At 64.0% G+C, this 18,747-nt stretch overlaps 1 protein-coding gene and 1 pseudogene across 1 annotated transcript; both read left to right on the top strand.

Moving 5' to 3' along the window:
- The first annotated feature begins 475 nt into the window (after positions 1-475).
- Positions 476-2,691, top strand: MFSD6L (major facilitator superfamily domain containing 6 like). The gene has a single exon (XM_059864698.1). It carries the CDS (start codon positions 557-559, stop codon positions 2,546-2,548), a length of 1,992 nt encoding a protein of 663 aa, XP_059720681.1. The 5' UTR covers positions 476-556; the 3' UTR covers positions 2,549-2,691.
- A 2,739-nt stretch (positions 2,692-5,430) lies between these two features.
- Positions 5,431-18,108, top strand: LOC132336737 (bMERB domain-containing protein 1-like; annotated as a pseudogene).
- Positions 18,109-18,747: the final 639 nt, after the last annotated feature.

Raw genomic sequence — 18,747 nt, 5'->3', positions numbered from 1 at the left:
CGGTGGGGCCGGACGAGCGCTGCGGCCGCTTCCAGCCCGAGCATCCCGGGATCCTGCGGGAGGGGACGCGCCGGGCCAGTACCGGGCCATCTCAGTGCCAGTACCGGGCCATCCCAGTGCCAGTGCCGGGCCATTCCCGTGTCAGTACCGGGCCAACCCAGTGCCAGTGCCGGGCTATCCCGGTGTCAGTACCGGGCCATTTCCGTACCGGGCCATCCCGTGTCAGTATGAGGCCATTCCTGTGTCAGTACCGGGCCATTCCCGTGTCGGTGCAGGGCAATTCCGTTACCGGGCCATTCCCATTCCGTTACCGGGCCATTCCCATTCCGTTACCGGGCCATTCCCGTGCCAGTCCCGGGCCGTTCCCGTGCCGGTCCCGGGCTATTCCCGGCCCGGCCCGCAGAGGGCGCTGCGCCCCCGCCGGTCCCGGGGCGGGGCAGGTGCGGCCGGGCCGGTGCCGCCCCGGTGCCGCAGGTGCGGCGGCTCCTCCCCGCGCGGAGCGGGGCCGGCGGGGAGCGGCGGCGCTGGCGGCGGGTGAGGCCATGCGAAGGGGACCATGAGCGAGCGCTGGGACGTGGGCCGGGCCCTGGCGCTGGCCGCGCTGTTCCGGCTGCTGCAGGGCGCGGGCCGGGGCTGCGCCGAGCCCTTCCTGCCGCTCTACCTGCGGCTGCTCGGGCTGCCCGCGCCGCTGGTGGGGGCGGCGGCCGGGGCCCGGCTGCTGGCGGCGCTCGCCGTGCCGCTGTGCTGCCCGCGGGGCCGCGCCGGGCGGCTGCTGCTGGCGGGCTCGGCGCTGGGCTCGGCCGGGGCCGGCCTGGCGCTCACCTTCATCCCGCCCGCGGGGGACACGGGGGACGCGGGCTGTGACCGCAGCCTGCAGCTCGGCCTGCCCGGCTCCCTGCCCTCCCCGCTGCCCTCCGTGCTCCCCTCCGCTCTGCCCGGCCCGGTGCCCACCGCAGTGCCCGGCCCGGTGCCCAGCCCCGGCAGGAACAGTGACAGAACGTTGAACCCGAGCGCTCTGCCGCACACCAGAGCTGTGCCAGGGCGAGCGGGGACAGCGGCTGCTGACGTGTTGGCAGCGAGCAGGAAGCCCGCTCTGGGCAGTTCAGCCTCCCAGGGGTTGCTGGGCGCAGCAGGCGTGCTTCAGGAGCGCGGCAGAGAGGCTGGGGAAGGTGATCCAAAGGGAAAAGGCTCCTTGGATGGTCCCTCTGGCTGGAGGGTGAAAGGCATCGATCAGCAGACACCGGAACCAGGAGGGCCGGCATCCTACGGCCCTCCCTCCCCTGGGCTTCAGGAGGGAACTCCGGGCTCTGCCGCCACTGATCTTGCTGATAATGCTGAGGAAAGCCCAAATGCTACTGAGAGTAATGGGCCAGCTTTGTTTAAAACAGCTCTTCCCGCTGTGGGAGATGCCCAAGTGCCTGAAAACCTTTCAGACTCTCGAGATGCCAGCTTGGAGGCCGTGCAGAGCAGCTCCCAGGACAGAGAGTACCGGGTTTTTCTCATGGTCCTGGGCGCTGTGGTGCTTTGGGAGCTGTTGGCCACTTCTCTGGAATGGACCATGGATGAGAGAGTCTACGAGTACCTGGACTTTGTGGACGCCACGGACAGGTACGGGCGGCTGTGGCCGTGGGGCTGCGCGGGCGCGGCCGCCGGAGCGTGCGGCGTGTCCGTGCTGGTGGATCGCCTGGATTGCTCCCTCGGCCGCTCCGTCCCCCGCCTCGCCGTGCACTTCTACGCCTACGCTGTCCTGGTGCTGCTCTCCCTGACGGTCAGCCTCCTCTTTCCCGGCCTCGCTCCCAGGCGAAGCGCCCGCGCTCCCGGGCTGCCCAAGGCGCTGTCCCTGCTGCGGGGGCACGGCCGGGCGCTGCTCTTCGCGGGCACCCTGTTCCTCGTGGGCGCCGCCAGCTCTGCCAGCTACAACTTCCTCCCGTGGCAGCTGCAGGACCAGGGCAGCGGCGAGCTCCTCGTGGGGCTCTGGGTGGCCCTGGGGCCGCTGGCAGAGCTGGCCCTTCACCCGCTCGGGCCGCGGCTGCTGCGGGCGCTGCCGGCCGGCGCGGCGGAGGCGCTGGGCCCGGGCGCGCTGGCAGCGCAGCTCCTGAGCTATTCCCTGCTGCGGGAGCCCTGGGCAGCGCTGCCCGTGCAGGCGCTGTCCGGCCTGGGCAGCGGGGCGCTGCGGTGGCACACGCAGGGCACGGTGGGGGACGTGGCCCTGCCGGGCACGGAGCGCGCCCTGCTCGCCCTGCTGCGGGCGCTGGGCACGGCCGGGGCCGGCCTGGGCAGCCTCGGGGCAGGGCTTGGGGTGCAGCGCCTCGGGCTGCCCGTGCTGCTCCAGGCCGGCTGCGTGGGGCTCGGGCTCTGGATCCTCTTCTTCCTCATTGCCCGATCCAAACTGCCCCGGCAGAGAAAAATTAATTATTCCCGGCTCCTGGCCGCTGATTCCAGTGAAGTGAGTGACTCTGAGGAGGAGAGCGAGAAGGACTGGCTGGTAAAGGCTCTGAAAGATGAGAGCTTTAACAGGAATTGGATACTGCAGCATGGGATCAACTAGTCTGTACCTAAATCTCTGCGGTGGAGTGGGAACCTCGGGTAATGATAATGTCCAGAAATCACCATCAGTTCGAAACTGCTGAATATATACAGGCTATTTCTGACATGGGAGATTTTTATTAAAAAACAAACCTATAGATCTTATTTTCTTACTTTATAGCATTCTACATTTTTGTAATTTTTCCTTTTTATCCTGATGATTTTGCTTCCTAAATCCCAAAAGGATATTTCAGGTGTACATTGGGTAAATGACTGTAGCTGAGTTTTTAGTCAAAAGCCAAATTTGTATTGTTGCTGCCAGAGCTGCTGCTGAGGCTGAGTGACAGTTGTGACCTGGGCTGTGACACCACCAAATGGAAATGATTGACGTGCTGACAGCACGCAGACCCCTTCCAGGGTGGGGTGAACTCTCTGTAAGGGAAATGAATAAAAACCCGGTTCATTTGTAAGAGAAGGTTTTTCCACACACCACCCGCCGTGTGTGCTTTGTGATTTCAGTGTTTCCTGCTGGGAATCTGCGGGGAGAACCCTCCAGGTGTGCTCAGAGCCCGCGGCAGGCCCGGCCCACCCGGGCACTTCCTGGGGCTGATTTAAGGTGTGCCCGGTGCCAGGTGCCAGGGAGGCCTGGCCTCCCGACCGGAGCCGCTTCTGCGGGCTGGGATTTCCGGAGGGCGGGCTGGGATATCTGCCCTGGCTCAGCTCATCCTGAGCAGGGCTCCTCCGGCTGCTGAAGCGGCCACGCCGGGACAGCCACCACTCCAGAAAGAGAAGGGGGATTTATTTCTGTCCCTCACTAACCAGGGGACCCCCGAAGCCACACCTGGGCACGGGAGCACAGCAAAGAGCAGCACTCGGTCCGTGCCAGAGGATGTCCTTCACACTGAGTTATCCCAGGTTATTCCCAGCTGGAAGTCACTGGTTCCCAGCCTTCCTCTTTTAACCCGTTCCTGGGTTAAACCTCCTCACCTGCCCTGCCCCCACCCCAAGGCACAGATTTCAGCCCCTCTCAGGAGGCAAGTTCTGCTTCTCAGTGGAAAATCGGCGGTCTGGTGTCATCAGGAGATCTCAAATGGGGTTTGAATGAGCCTCGGAGTCCCTTCAGCCTCGGCAAAGGCTGCTGTCGGTTATCAGGTATTCCTCGGTCAGGAAATCCCATCATTCCTGCGCCCAGGGATGGATTTCAGTAACATCTGCCTGCGTGGCTCACAAGCCCCGAGACAGGCAGCTGCAGAAAGCCGAATATTGATGGAAATGCATGTTTAGCGTGGCATATGCAAATGGCCTGGCAGTGTGTCACCCTGCCGCGTTGTGGGCTCGGCAGGAAGCGCCGGAGACAAGGAAAGGACTCCGGGCGGGCGATAATTCCTCTCTGTGCAGGCATCGATCCCGCATTATCTGTACATCAGATCGTTTCAGGGTAGTTAGCTCCCTCGCTCCTGGCAGCGATCCTCTGTGCCGGCACAATGCTCTGCTGGAACGGCTCCATAGATAGAGCTGTGCCCGTGCCGAGAATAGCTGGAACTTTTTATTAAGATGTTATCTTCCCCCAGGAATTCCAACACGAGTGGAGCAATTTTGATGTCAAGAATTTCTGCCGGTCTTATTGTGGTGTAATACCTGAGGAACAAAGCGTGTTAGTGGGGGATCTGCCTGCAGTCAGGCTCATCCCTGCGCGCAGCACATCCTGAGCCTTTGTGAGCCGCACAGAAAGAGCTGGAACGCTTTGAAATGCAGCTGCTGCTTCAGCTGCCGGCGCTGCCCGCCTTGGAAGCCGATTGCCTGGGTGAGCCGTGCCCTTTTCATCTGCCTCAGCACAGCAGCAGCTGCTGGGTTCCGGATTCACAGGGAGAAGCCTTGCAGAGACAGGAGCCTGTCCACCCTGGAGCTGTGCAGAGGGGTGACTCCCCTGAATCTGCACCGAATGTGTTTAATGGATTGATAATCTTTAAAAAAACCTTATTGGGCAAGAGTATCACACTGACTTTGGGCATTCCTTAATCCTGCCCGTCCACAGCACGAACACATCTCCCTAAGGAGCAGCAGGGAAGGTCCCATTGAAACTCCTCAGCCCCAGAATTCCAGGACCTGGGCGAGGGAAGAAGCCCAGGCTGCTCCTGTGCCTGATTTGCACTTCCCTCTGCCCCGAGGATTCCATCCCACCCAGCAGCCCCAGTGGTGTGTGAATTGTATCCTGGCTCTGGGTGACTCTGGACTGTCTGATTTACTCCCGGTAAAATGAGCGGATAAAATGCATTAAACTCGAGCTCAGCCCCCAGCAGATCTGGCTGCTCACAGTGAAAGTCATCCTGGAGAGTGCTTGCCTGAAGAACTGATTAAAATATTTACAGGTTCATTTTCTCTGCGCTTCGGAGCGACCAAAACAAGGTGAGTCACTGCAGCCCCGCCGGCTCCAGGGCGGGGGGTGCTCATCCTTTCGTCAGCTGAGAGGCAGCAGCTTCGTGGCTCTCCTTCCCTGCGCACCCAAACCAGCCCGGGCAGCCCTGTCCCTCCCCTTGGCTGGGAGCTGGCGGTTCCTTACAACCCCGGGGCATTCCCGAGCCATTCCCTGGAATGCTGGAGCTCCCCGTTTGTCAAGGCTCACCCTTCCAGCTCCCAGCCCACCTCCACGGCCTCCTGGCTTTGTGCTGCTCCTGGGAGAGTGCTCCTGCATTTCCAGAGGTGCTGCTGCAGCATTTCCATCCCAGAGCAGCAGCTCCCACATCCTTTTCCCCTGTTTTTAGACGGAGACTCTTAATTTGTGTCTCGTTGGGTTTATATTCCGCAGTTATCCTTAAGGAATGAAGCACCAGCTCTGGCACGTGTTCTGCTTCAAATCCTTTGGCTGGATCGAGTCGGGAGCTGCTCTGGCTGTTGGAGGTGGGAATTCCAGGATTTTGTGTTTCACCGGCTGGAGCTGAGGCTGCTGTGAGCAGAGCCCACGGGCTGGCTTGGGCGGGGGCTGATCCCCCCAGTGTCACCGTGTCCCTGCTCTCCAGTGGCACTTCCCAAAGTGTCCCTGAGCCACCTTGCTGTGCAGGGGTGTCCCTGAGCCTTTGGACTGTGCATGGGGACATCAGTGTCACCTACAGGCATGTCCTGGCCGAGAGGTGTCCCAGCAGAGGACACTCGTGTGTCCCCTGGGTGTGTTTTGGGGGAGGGGTGTTGAGGTGTGTCCCTGCACAGGTGAGTCCTCAGCCAAGCGCTCTGGGAGCGCAGACCCCTGTCAGAGGGGGTTTGCCCCCCACACCCAGCCCCCCGGCCGTTTGCTGCGCCCAGCCTCAGGGCAGTGCCCCTGGGCATTGCTGTCCTGGCCGAGAGAGGAGGGACCACCAGGGTCCTGCTGAGGGGGCCGCTGGACTCCAGCCCCTGGAGCATGGCTCAGACTCACTGATGGGTTTTTCCATGGGGAAAAGTGGCTTCTACCAGGAAGCACGGCTGCCCTGGCTCAGCAGGTTTTGGGGGAGCTGTTGGGTGCTGTGCCTCCCCCTCGGCGCCCCGTGTCCCCCGGAGCCTGGGCGCCTTCAGTGCCCGGGCCCCGCTCGGTCGGTGCCGGTGCTGCGCGTTTGGGGGTGAACGGGGCCGGGACGAGCCCCGGGGCATGGCCCGGGTGAAGCTGCGGGGGCCGGGGGCTGCAGGCGGGGGCTCGGAGGGGAGGGAGCGGCGGGAGCCCCCGCCCCGGCGGAGCGGAGCCGTGGGTCGGAGCGGCGGGATCAGTGAGAGCCCCCGCCCCGGCGGAGCGGCGGGAGCGGAGCGGAGGGAGCGGCGGGAGCAGAGGGGAGGGAGCGGCGGGAGCGGCGCGGAGGGAGCGGCGGGAGCAAAGCGGAGGGAGCGGCGGGAGCAAAGCGGAGGGAGCAAGGCGGAGGGAGCGGCGGGAGCCCCCGCCCCGGCGGAGCACGGCGCGCTGGCTGCGGATGGAGGGCAGCCGCGCTTCTCCCCGCTACGGATCCATGGAATCCACCCGCTGGCCGCCGGCCGGCGCGGGGCCAGGTGAGCCCGCGGCACCGGCACCGCCCGAACCCAACTTCCCCCGCCCCGGGGCTCCGGGACAATCCGGGCACCCGAGCCCCGGGAGCTGGCGGGGAACCGGCGGCTTCATCCACCAAACGGAGCCCGGCCGGGGTCCCGAGCGGCCATCGGGAGTGGGGGAGAGGAAGGGATGGATGGATGGATGGATGGATGGATGGATGGATGGATGGATGGATGGATGGATGGATGGATGGATGACGGATGGGGTGCCTGGGGGACAGTAAGGACGAGGAGAAGGGGCGCTGGAGGGGAGGAAGGGTGGCGGCAGGGGGCTGTCTGCAGGGACACACCGGGACAGCACGGTCACATCTCGCTGCGTGCGCGGCCCTGGGCACGGCTGTGAGCGGGGCACAGGAGGGGTCGCCCCGTCCTTCACCGCCTTTGCCCCTCTCAGCCCGGTTCGTGCAGCTCACCGCGGGTGAGCCGAGCGGGGATGCCAAGCGGGGGAATCGCCTTGAGCAGAGCCCTCGACCTTGGGCTGGGAGGAAGGGTCGCAGCTCTGGGCTGGGCAGAGGGAGGCGCCTGCGACCCCTCCCCTTCCCAGTCCCTCTCTGCTCCCCCTCAGCCCCTTGCACCCCGCGGGCACGGACGGCTGGAGAGGCAGGGGAGGAGGGATCACCAGCTCCAGCATCCTGTGGGTACTGCCTGGGGACTGTGTGGTGCCCGTGAAGCTGCTCAGCTCCCGGGGGAGCTGTGGGAAGTTTTGGTCCTTTCCTTTTCTGCCTTTCCTGGCAGCGTGAATCCTCCCGTACACCTCCCGTGGGGCTCTGAGGGGATCACCACCCCATCCTCTGCTCCAGCCCCGGGATGGGACCACGGTGGGCCAGGGACCCGACTCAGGGTGCTGGGTATGGGCAGGACATCCCCCGTGGGTGCCTGTGAGCAGGGCTGTGGTGGCTGTGATTCTGCTGGTTCAGTGCAGTTCTGTGAGCTCCCAGCTCCTGGGCACCTTGGGACAGGTAAGAACAGCAATCCCTGTCCCCTGTTCGGGTGCTGCTCTGCTGCTTGCTCCCCACCAGGACAGCTCAGACCGAGCCGGTGCAGCCCTGAGCTCCTGGAGCCCCTCGTCCTGCTGGAGTCCAGGCTGAATGTCCCCTGTCCCTGCTGCTGGCAGGAGCAGAGGGACACACACGGCTGAGTTGAGGCTTCTCGGGATGGTGCCCCCATAAAGGGCTCTGACCCCTCCACAGGGGCTGTCAATCGATTTCCCAACTTAAATCCTGAAGAAAATTGCTCGAAGCTCACCCTGCACTGTTGGCTGTGGTGACTCATCCCAGCTTGCTGCTGGCTGTCCAAATGTTGTCCCCGAACCATCTGGAATGGAAGTCTCTGGCTGTCACACTCCTCGTTAGCTGAGGCCCCTCCCTGGGCGGGCTGTGATGATCAGAGCATCTCCAAATTTCTCTCCTTGGTTTGCCAGGCCGAAATGGTGCCAGGCAGGATCCCCCTGGCTCAGGGGGTTTTCTGTGTGTGGCTGTGCTGCTCTGGGAGAGCTGTGGGAGCACGGGGACCCCTGGGCAGTGTGACACATGGGGCCATCCCTGTCTGTCCCCAAAGGGAGATTTGGACTGTGGGCTCGATCCCAGCTTTGGTGAACACCCTGCCCTGGGTGTCCCCTTCTCCACGTGCTCCCTCCCAGGGTTTGTGGGTTAATTTTCCAGCAGTTCGCTCTTGGCACAGCCCTCCCTCTGCTTCTGCCCTGAATTCAGCAGCTCCAGGGCCATGAAGGTCCTGTCAGAGCTTCTTGTCCAGCACCGCCTGCTTGGGGAGCAGCTCCTCGGAATTCCTGAGGGCTGCAGAGTGCCAGGACCCGACCACAGCTCCTGAAGGCTCAGCCAAGGGCTGGCACTCTCCAGCTGAGCCCTGCGGCCCTGGCTGGGCTGTGGTGACCTTCCCACTGTCCCCATGCCACAGGACACTCCTGACCTGGTCAGTGTCCAGCAGAAAGGTGACTTGGGAGTGGCGTGGGAGCACAGGGTGGTGGCAGCCACGCCCGGTGGGAACCATCCCAGAGCCAGCCAGGAGCTTTCCTGCTCTTGTGGGCTCTGCCCAGGGGCTGGAATTACATCCCGGCCTCCAGCTGCAGGTGGGGGAAAGGAGCTCAGCCCTGCCCCCTCCTCCCGTCCCAGCGCTGTCACCTCCTCCCGTTCGAGCGCTGTCACCTCCTCCCGTCCCAGCGCTGTCACCTCCTCCCGTCCCAGCGCTGTCACCTCCTCCTGTCCCAGCGCTGTCACCTCCTCCCGTCCCAGCCCTGTCCCCTCCTCCCACCCCAGCGCTGTCACCTCCTCCCGTCCCAGCATTGTCACCTCCTCCCGTCCCAGCGCTGTCACCTCCTCCCGTCCCAGCGCTGTCACCTCCTCCCGTCCCAGCGCTGTCACCTCCTCCTGTCCCAGCGCTGTCACCTCCTCCCACCCCAGCGCTGTCACCTCCTCCCGTCCCAGCGCTGTCACCCCCTCCCGTCCCAGCACTGCCCCGTCCTCCCGTCCCAGCGCTGTCACCTCCTCCCGTCCCAGCATTGTCACCTCCTCCCGTCCCAGCCCTGCCCCCTCCTCCCGTCCCAGCACTGCCCCCTCCTCCCGTCCCAGCCGCCTCCTCCCTTTGCCTGCCCGGGCGAGGATTCCAGGATTCCCCTCTCGCACCTGGCATGTTTGTGCCGATGCCATTCGGGATCCTGGCAGCTGCCCCAGCCCTGGCGCTGCCCCCGGGAAATTCCTGCTGGGAACCTCAGCGCAGTGATTGTTCCGGCAGGGATCAGAACGTCCCGGGAAATTCCCAGGCCAGGAGGGACAGTCCCCGTCCCCAGCCCTGCCCCGTGCCCCCGGGCAGGTTGGTGTGTCCCTGGGGTGTCCCTGGGGTGTCCCTGGGGTGTCCCTGGGGTGTCCCTGGGGTGTCCCTGGGGTGTCCCTGGGGTGTCCCCAGGCACGGAGGCTGCAGGAAGCCCCCCGGGTTTGTGTCTCTGTGTTTATTGGCACAGAAGGGACACAGCAGCACAGCTTTTGGTGACAGTGGCTGCCCACAGGCACGTGCCAGCTGTGCCACCCGCCCCTCCAGCTGTGCTGGTCCCTGCACATCTGGCAGCATCTGCCTTGGGCCCCTGGGGCCGTCCCCAGCTGCTCAGCTGGGTGCAGCTGCAGCAAAACCTCCCAGGCCAGAGGAGCTGTGGGGTAGCAGAGCCCCAGAATGCTCGGGATGAAGGACCTCAGCATCCCGGTCCCCTAGCAACCGCACTCTGGTCCCTTAGCAACCGCACGGTGATGCTGTAGCAGGCACAGGCCGGTCCCTTGGCAACCGCCAGGAGGGAGGCAGAGGGAGAGCAGAGCCCGGGCAGGAGCTGCTGGAGGCTCACCCAGCCTCTCCCTGATCCTGGGCAGGAGCTGCTGGAGGCTCATCCAGCCTCACCCTGAGCCCAGGCAGGAGCTGCTGGAGGCTCATCCAGCCTCACCCTGAGCCCAGGCAGGAGCTGCTGGAGGCTCACCCAGCCTCACCCTGATCCTGATCCTGGGCAGGAGCTGCTGGAGGCTCATCCAGCCTCACCCTGATCCTGATCCTGGGCAGGAGCTGCTGGAGGCTCATCCAGCCTCACCCTGCCCCTGAGCCCAGGCAGGAGCTGCTGGAGGCTCATCCAGCCTCACCCTGATCCCGGGCAGGAGCTGCTGGAGGCTCACCCAGCCTCACCCTGATCCCGGGCAGGAGCTGCTGGAGGCTCACCCAGCCTCTCCCTGATCCTGAGCTGCTGGAGGCTCATCCAGCCTCACCCTGAGCCCAGGCAGGAGCTGCTGGAGGCTCACCCAGCCTCACCCTGATCCCGGGCAGGAGCTGCTGGAGGCTCACCCAGCCTCTCCCTGATCCCGGGCAGGAGCTGCTGGAGGCTCACCCAGCCTCTCCCTGATCCTGAGCTGCTGGAGGCTCATCCAGCCTCACCCTGAGCCCAGGCAGGAGCTGCTGGAGGCTCACCCAGCCTCACCCTGATCCCGGGCAGGAGCTGCTGGAGGCTCACCCAGCCTCTCCCTGATCCTGAGCTGCTGGAGGCTCATCCAGCCTCACCCTGATCCCGGGCAGGAGCTGCTGGAGGCTCATCCAGCCTCACCCTGAGCCTGAGCCCCAGCAGGGACCGAGGGAGGAGTCATGCCCTGGCATGAACTGAGCCTGCCCTTCCTGCCTGGGGCAGGGACACAACCCCCGAGAGCCCTCATGAGTTTCCAAGTCAGAAACAGCAGAAAACTCTTCCCCAAACCACTCACATGGATTCAAACCATCGGATTTCCACAATAAACCTTCCACGCTGGAAGTCTTGGAAATGTGTCCCACTCTGGGAACGATTTCCTGAGCAGTGTTTTATGATGGGGAGAGTGCAGAGAGTTTGGTCCTGAGCCTTGGAGTTTGTCTCTTCCTGCCCTGTAACCCTCAGCACTGGCCTGGCTCCTGCCTGGAATGCCCAGAGCCCACAGCCTGGCATCTCTCAGGTCCCAGCCTGGGCAATCCTGCTCCTGGAGCAGCTGCACCTTCTGTGCTTGGCCCTCTTCCTGCACGGGGAAGGTCCCAGGGCTGCAGGAAGGCAGAGCCTCAGAGGGGAGCTGTGTCCTGTGGAGGGTCAGAGGAAGCAGACCCAGCCCCTGCAGGAGTGTTTGGAAGGGTTTGGAATGTTCTCCTCCAGCCTGGCTCTGCCCCCTGTCCCAGCACCCCCGGGACTGTGGGGTTGGCTGGGATAGGGTGAAGGAGCTGCTGATGGCACTGGTGACAGGCTCAGGTGACAGGCTCAGTGTTGTGTCTGAGCCAGCCCAGGCCGGGAGCTGGCCAGGAGCAAACCCTCAGCTGTGCCCCCAAACCTGGCTGGGAGTCCCTGTGGGATCCACACAGCATCCAGAGGAAATCCATGGGCAGGCAGGAGCAGCGAGTGGGATTTGTGTGTGAGTCACGGCGGGGGAGGCAGAGCTGCTGCTCAGAGCCACAGATGCAGGTGGAAGGGCTTCCATCCTGCCCACCCCTCTCAAACATAAATTACAGCCCCTTTATCCCGCCTTTTGCTGTGAAGGTCCTGCCTCTCACGCTGGGCAGGTGACCCCACCCCCCTTTCCTGCCTCAGTTTCCCCAGGTGGGGGCTGGATGTGAGCTCAGCGCTGCAGAGGGTGAGGGAGCTGGAAGGGGGGCTCACCCCAGTGCCTGGGAAGGATGGGGGCGTTCAGCCAGCCCGCGATGGAGCGGGAGCAGCAGCAGGAACCCCCCCGTGTGCCCTGGCTCTGCTCCGGCTCCTGCAGCAGGAGGGCGCCGGGCAGGCTCCGCTCTCGGCGCTGGCCGAGCTGGAGGTTTCCGAGCCTCTGGCAAAGGAAGGGACATTCCTGCCCTGCCCTCCAGCAGGGCGCAGCTCCCGGGGGTGCTGCTGCTCGGGGAGGGGGGACCCCAGGGCATGAGGGGCTCTGTCCCAGCACGGACCCGGGGGAAGCGCTGCTGCTGCTCCCGAGGCTGCCCCCAGGGTCCCGCGGCTCTCCTGAGCCTCAGGCGGCTCCGTCCCTTCTCCAGAGGACGAGATCGTGTCCATGGCCGACTCCACCGCCACCATGGATGACATCGAGGGGGAGCTCTTCAGGATCGAGCGGATCCGGGAGATCCTGGTGCGCCGGGAGTCGGAGCTGCGCTACATGTGAGTGTCTGTCCCTCTGCGCTGTGTGTCTGTCCCTCTGCGCTGGGTGTCTGTCCCTCTGCGCTGTGTGTCTGTCCCTCTGCGCTGTGTGTCTGTCCCTCTGTGCTGTGTGTCTGTCCCTCTGCGCTGGGTGTCTGTCCCTCTGCCCTGTGTGTCTGTCCCTCTGCGCTGTGTGTCTGTCCCCTGTGTGAGTGTCTGTCCCTCTGTGCCATATGTGAGTGTCTGTCCCTCTGTGCTGTGTCTGTCCCTCTGTGCTGTGTGTCTGTCCCTCTGTGAGTGTCTGTCCCTCTGTCCCTCTGCGCTGTGTGTCTGTCCCTCTGCCCTGTGTGTCTGTCCCTCTGCGCTCTGTGTCTGTCCCCTGTGTGAGTGCCTGTCCCTCTGTGCCACATGTGAGTGTCTGTCCCTCTGTGCTGTGTGTCTGTCCCTCTGTGAGTGTCTGTCCCTCTGCCCTGTGTGTCTGTCCCTCTGTGCTGTGTGTCTGTCCCTCTGTGAGTGTCTGTCCCTCTGTGCTGTGTGTCTGTCCCTCTGTGAGTGTCTGTCCCTCTGTCCTGCTCCCTCCCAGGGACTCCCCAGTGTCCCCTCCTGCCAGCCGAGCACAGCTCAGCCCCAGGGATGAGCAGGGATGAGGAAGGATGAGGCTGCTTCCCACCTCGTTTCCATTCCAATGATCCAAGAAGTTTTGGAATTAAATTCCCGGCCCTTCAGACCTGAGCCCCGGTGTTGCCGTGCTGCCACCAGCCCTTGGGGGTCCAGGACGTTTTCCATGGCTCTGTGGGGAGGTTTTGTGTGTCTGGAGGAAAGGGCCTGGCTAACACCCGTGGTTTGGGCTGATGAAGTGTTTCACTGTCCCTGGAGGGCTGAAGTCAGCCCTGCCCTCGGATCCCACCCTGCCAGCCCAGCACAAACTGGGATTTTGGCAAAGGTGACATTTCCTGGGCTGGAGCATCTCCTGTGCTGCCTTTTGGATGTGACTGGGTCCCACAGCCTGGAAACCCTGGAAAACCTGGGGAGTGGGAGCTCTGAGCTGCTCTGAGGCTGGGATTTGGAGCCCCTTGGAGGCACAGCTGCCCCTGAACTCGAATTTGAAAAGGAGTTGTGGAAACCATCAAAAGTGTAGCTCTTCAAGGCTTTCCATGGCAACAGCACCTGATGCTCTCAGGTGCTGTCTGAGCTCCAGCTCTGGCATTCCCTTAACCCTCGGTTTGCTTTGTCCCTTGGAGAGCAGAGGGAAATCTCCTGCAGCAACCTCCTGGTGGGCTGGGGGGCCACAGCAATCCCGTGGGGCTGGGGCAGGCCAGGATTGCCTGGCTGGGAGCTGGGGGGCTCTGGGAGCTGGGGGGGCTCTGGGAGCTCAGTCTGAGCTCTGCAGGACCCAGGATTGCCTGGCTGGGAGCTGGGGGGCTCTGGGAGCTGGGGGGGCTCTGGGAGACATGGGGGAAATGCTCCTTGTGGGCAATGTCAGATCAACCCTCCCAGCATCCCTGGGGTGTCTGTGCTCTGGGAAACAAGGAGGCACCAAACACTTCTCCTTCCAGGGCAGAAGGAAAGGGCTGGAATGCTGTGGGAGGCGCAGCTCCAACCTGGTCCCTGAGGCTCCCTGGGGCCAGCCAGGGACACCTGGCTCTGGCTGATGCTGCCACAGGTGTCACAGCAGGGGTGGAAGCAATCCCAGCCCCAGAGGAGCCTCCTGGGGGCTTGTCCCTGCAACCCCTCCCAATTTTAATTGAGAAGAGAATCTATTATCTTTTACTCTCCCTATCAGTGTTTCCAGAATTAATTTCCATTTAAATGCAACAATGATCCAGCTCTCATCTGACTATAATTTTCATTTCAGTGTGTCCCCAGCAATCTCTGCTGTCCCCGCGGCCCCTGGTGCTCTGCACACCCTCTCTGTTACATTTCACGTTTCCACCTTTATTTAATTCTGCAGGAAGGTGGCATAAAAAAGATCCTTTTCTGTGGCAGCAGCTTCCACCTCTTTTTGGATTTTGCTCTTTGGGGATTATTTTCTGGGACCAGGAGAAGCACAGCAGCCCTTGTCTGGTGGATGGGCCAGGTTTTGATAAGGCTTTGTTATCATGGAGGTGGTGAAGCTTTCTGTGTGCCAACAGCCAGAGCCCCAGCCAAACTCTGGGGTGAAGCGGGCTGGCATTTCCCACAGGAAGGCAGGGAAATCTGGGATCCCACCACAGGCACACCTGGGTGCTGCTCTGGGGGTTTGAACCTCCCCTCTCCCAGCTCTCCCCCTCAGAGGTCCCGTTTGTGTCCCCACAGGATGGACGACATCCAGCTCTGCCAGGAGATCAGCCGGCTGAAAACAGAGCTCCAGAAACTGCTGGCCCTGCCAGGTGAGGCTCTGGGGATGCTCCCCAAGGGTGCTGGGATCCCCGGGGTGATGGGATCCCCGGGGTGCTGGGATCCCCGGGGTGCCACTCTCCCCAGGGTGATGGGATCCTCAAGGGTGATGGGATCTCCAGGGTGATGGGATCCCTGAGGGTGCTGCTCTCCCCAGGGTGCTGCTCTTCCCGGGGTGCTGGGATCCTCAGGGGTGCTGCTCTCCCTGGGGTGATGGGATCCTCAGGGGTGCTGCTCTCCCCAGGGTGCTGCACTCCCCAGGGTGATGGGATCCCTGACAGTGCTGCACTCCCCAGGGTGCTGCTCTCCCCAGGGCGCTGTGCTCCCCCGCCCAGGCCAGCTGTGGCAGGGGAGATGGGCACAGGCAGGGCCCAGCTGTGCCCAGCTGTGCCCAGCTGTGTCCCCAGGCAGCTCCTCTGTGCTGTGGGAAATGCGCTCCCCGTGGCTGTGAGTGTGCTCCCTGTGCTGCAGAGAAGCAGAAATCCAACGAGGAGAAGCAGAGGGAAGAGGAGCTGGTGCAGCAGATCCACAAGCTGGTGGAGACGCGGGATTTCCTGGTGGATGACGTGGAGTTTGAGAGGCTCAGGTCGCTGCTGTCACCTACTGCTCGTGCTGGGCACAGTGCAATTGTCCTCTGAGCTGTGTCCTGCCTCCCCAGGGCTCCTGGGGGCCCTGCTGCTCCTTTCCCGAGCAGTAACCGAGTTCTTTGTCACAGGGAAAGGGAAGAGGACAAGGAAATGGCCGAGTTCCTGCAGAGCAAGCTCTCCAAAAGCTGCCTCCAGAGAGCAAGTGCGTGCCGACGTGTTCGTTGCTTGCACTGAACCTCCCTGGCCTTTGTCCCTTTCCCAGGCACTCTGCCTCCAAGATTTCCCTGCCTGGGGCTGGCTCACCCGGGGGAGGGTGGGGAAGGGGCACAGGGGGTGCTGGTGCTTGAGGCCACAGCGTGGGAGCACCTGGAATTGGAGCAGATGTTGGGACCCCTTTCCCTCCTGGCATTTCCCAGCATGGCCCACCAGAACGGGGCTGGGGGGCTCTCTCGGAGCTGCCAGCCTTCAGCTCCCCTTGAACACTGGCTCACACCTCGGCTGGGTGCAGGATGGACTCCGCATCCTTGGATGGCAGCCACCCCTTCCCTGTGCTCTGCCACCTCCCCAGGCTGGCAGGAGGCACTCCCAGCCCTGGGGACACCCAGAGCCACAAGGGACACCCAGAGCCCCAGGGCAGTGCCCTCGGGGTGCAGGAGCTGGGGACACCCAGACCCCAGGGGACACCCAGACCCCCATGGCAGTGCCCTCAGGCTTAGCAGCAGTCCCAGAGCAGCTGTGAGCAGCAGCCCCTGCTGTGCCCTGTCCCTGTCCCCAGGCAGAGCAGTGGCCCTGGGCTGTGCCCTGTCCCTGTCCCCAGGCAGAGCTGGGTTCCTGCTGTGCCCTCTCCCTGTCCCCAGGCAGAGCAGTGGCCCTGGGCTGTGCCCTGTCCCTGTCCCCAGGCAGAGCTGGGTTCCTGCTGTGCCCTGTCCCTGTCCCCAGGCAGAGCAGTGGCCCTGGGCTGTGCCCTGTCCCTGTCCCCAGGCAGAGCTGGGTTCCTGCTGTGCCCTCTCCCTGTCCCCAGGCAGAGCAGCAGCCCCTGCTGTGCCCTGTCCCTGTCCCCAGGCAGAGCAGTGGCCCCGGGCTGTGCCCTGTCCCTGTCCCCAGGCAGAGCAGTGGCCCTGGGCTGTGCCCTGTCCCTGTCCCCAGGCAGAGCAGTGGCCCTGGGCTGTGCCCTGTCCCTGTCCCCAGGCAGAGCTGGGTTCCTGCTCCCGCAGCTCCTGTCCCAGAGAAGACGATGACATCGAGGGGACAGCAAACCTCGGCTCCCTACGTGACCAAGACGGGCCTGACCCTGCTCAGGGAGTGCTGTGGCTTCACCTGCTCCATCATGTAGGGCACTGCCAGCGCCCGGCACAGGACACGGGGTAGGGGCACGTCCTGGGGAGCCGGGACGGGCAGGAGGGGCTTCCTTGGTGCTGGCCCTGCCTTGGAGTAGGCGGGTTCTCCCTGGAGAGCCCCACGGGGATGAGCCAGGATTTTGGGAGCAGGGGGTGCCAGCGTGCTGTGTCACTGGGCAGGGCGGTCCCCTGGCTGCTGAGCCAGGCAGGCAGTGCCCACCCTGTGCCAGCGGCTCAGGACAGAACTGATCTGAGTCCACAGGAACGGCAGAGCCACAGAGGTGCTGCCAGCCCGTGCAGCCTGCTCTGGGCTCTGGGCTCCTGCTCTGGGCTCCCACTCCCCCAGGGGAGCTGGCACAGTGGGCTGGGGTCCCCCGGAGCAGCCGTGCCTGGCCCTGAGCACGGCTCTGCTCCCAGCTCCTGCTGCCAGGGCCGGGCTCTGGGGGTGCACGCAGGGCCAGCAAGGCCTCGGGAGCTCGGGGTGGGCTTCACCCCGTGGGTGAGGAGCACAGAGCTGCAGCTCCTGCCCGAGCGCTGTGGGATGAGCTCCCTGTGAGGGAAGGGCTGCTGCCAGAGCCCAGGGCTGTGGCCTCTCTGGAGGGCTGGTGTCGTGGCACTGCAGCTCTCACCGTGGCCAGGGGCAGCAGGAGCTCATCTCCAGGCAGTGGCTGCTCTGCAAAGCAGGGCTGGCTCCGTGGCCCTGGAGAAGGAGCTCAAGGGGGTCTGTGCCTGTGATTCCTGCGCCCCCAGCTCCTGCCTTTGCTCCCCAGGTCTGCAGCCAGAGCCTCCTCCGGGACATCCAGCCTCCATCCCTGCCCACAGCAACCCTGCAGCAGCAGCACCGAGGGGCCCAGGCTGGCTGGGCAGCTCCGGGTGCTGCCACAGCTCCTGGTGGCCCCGGGTCCCCCATGGCCACCTCGTCCCACCCTGGCCTGGCAGCTGTGACAGCAGCGGGGAGCCCACGGCACAGCACAGAGCATCCCACACCTGGGCTGAGGGATAAAAACCACCTGGAGCTGCTGCTTGGAGAGCATCCTGCTCCACCTTGGGAGTGTCCATGGGGAGCTTCCAGCCTGGAGCTGATTCCAGCCTGGAGCTGATCCCAGCCTGGGGCTGATCCTGTCCTGGAGCTGATCCCAGCCTGGAGCTGATCCTGTCCTGGAGCTGATCCCAGACTGGGGCTGAGCCCAGCCTGGAGCTGATCCTGTCCTGGAGCTGATCCCAGACTGGGGCTGGTCCTCTCCTGGGCCACTCCAGAGACTCTCCAGGGCTGCTGGGCTTGGCCCACAGGGATTTGCTTTGTTCCACACACCAAAGGCTCCTGCCTGTCCTGCCCTCCTGGGCCTCACTGGGACAGTCAGTGGCCCAGCCAGAGAGTTTGGTCGGGCTGAGGGGCAGCCAGAGGCCAGGAGAGCCCTGGATTCCAAACCTGCCCCTCTGGAGGCAGTGCTGGAGGATGGGCAGGGTGTGTCTGTGTCTGTGTGTCCCCCCGTGGCCCTGAGGCTGCTCCCCGGGCACACAGAACTGCTGGAAGGGCTGGGAGAGGAGCCCAGCCCACGGGAGGGACACAGCTTGGTGTGCATCCACCTCAACCCCACCCAATAAATGCCTGCTGGAAGCTCCGGGTGTTTTCCCTCCTGGCACGGCCTCAGGAGACGGCTCGGCTGTGGCACAGCAGGGTGGGCACAGGGTGTGTGCCCAGCAGGGTGGGCAGAGAGGGGCAGAAACCTGACCCTGAGCACTCGGGAGCTGCGGGATTGCCCAGAGCAGCTCCTGCTGCTGCAGCGAGAGCCCAACCCTCCCGCTGCTGGCTCTGACCCACACTTCACTTTTGGCCCCTCAGTGTCCTCCACCAGCCCCTGGGGACAGCCCTGTCCCCAACTGCTCCTCACAGGAGGGGACAGCCCTGTCCCCATCCATCCCTCACAGAGCAGGGACAGCCGTGTCCCCACCCATCCCTCACAGAAGGGGACAGCCCTGTCCCCACCCATCCCTCACAGGAGGGGACAGCCCTGTCCCCATCCATCCCTCACAGAGCAGGGACAGCCCTGTCCCCATCCATCCCTCACAGGAGGGGACAGCCGTGTCCCCAACTGCTCCTCACAGGAGGGGACAGCCGTGTCCCCACCTGTCCCTCACAGGGCATAGCTCTTTCTCCCACGAGCTCCTGCCACCACTGAGAGGGTGACACCCACGTGGGTGACAGGGTGGCCATGGCTGGGGACAGCTGAGTCACCTCTCAGGAGTGTGGATGGCC

This window comes from Haemorhous mexicanus, chromosome 20 (genome assembly GCF_027477595.1).
Source record: "Haemorhous mexicanus isolate bHaeMex1 chromosome 20, bHaeMex1.pri, whole genome shotgun sequence".
Taxonomy (NCBI): Eukaryota; Metazoa; Chordata; class Aves; order Passeriformes; family Fringillidae; genus Haemorhous; species Haemorhous mexicanus.
This window is presented reverse-complemented; position numbering and strand designations above follow the sequence as displayed.

Bases quoted from the DNA above. Each gene is read 5' to 3' on its own strand.
- MFSD6L (XM_059864698.1), top strand. From the start codon at position 557: ATGAGCGAGCGCTGGGACGTGGGCCGGGCCCTGGCGCTGGCCGCGCTG.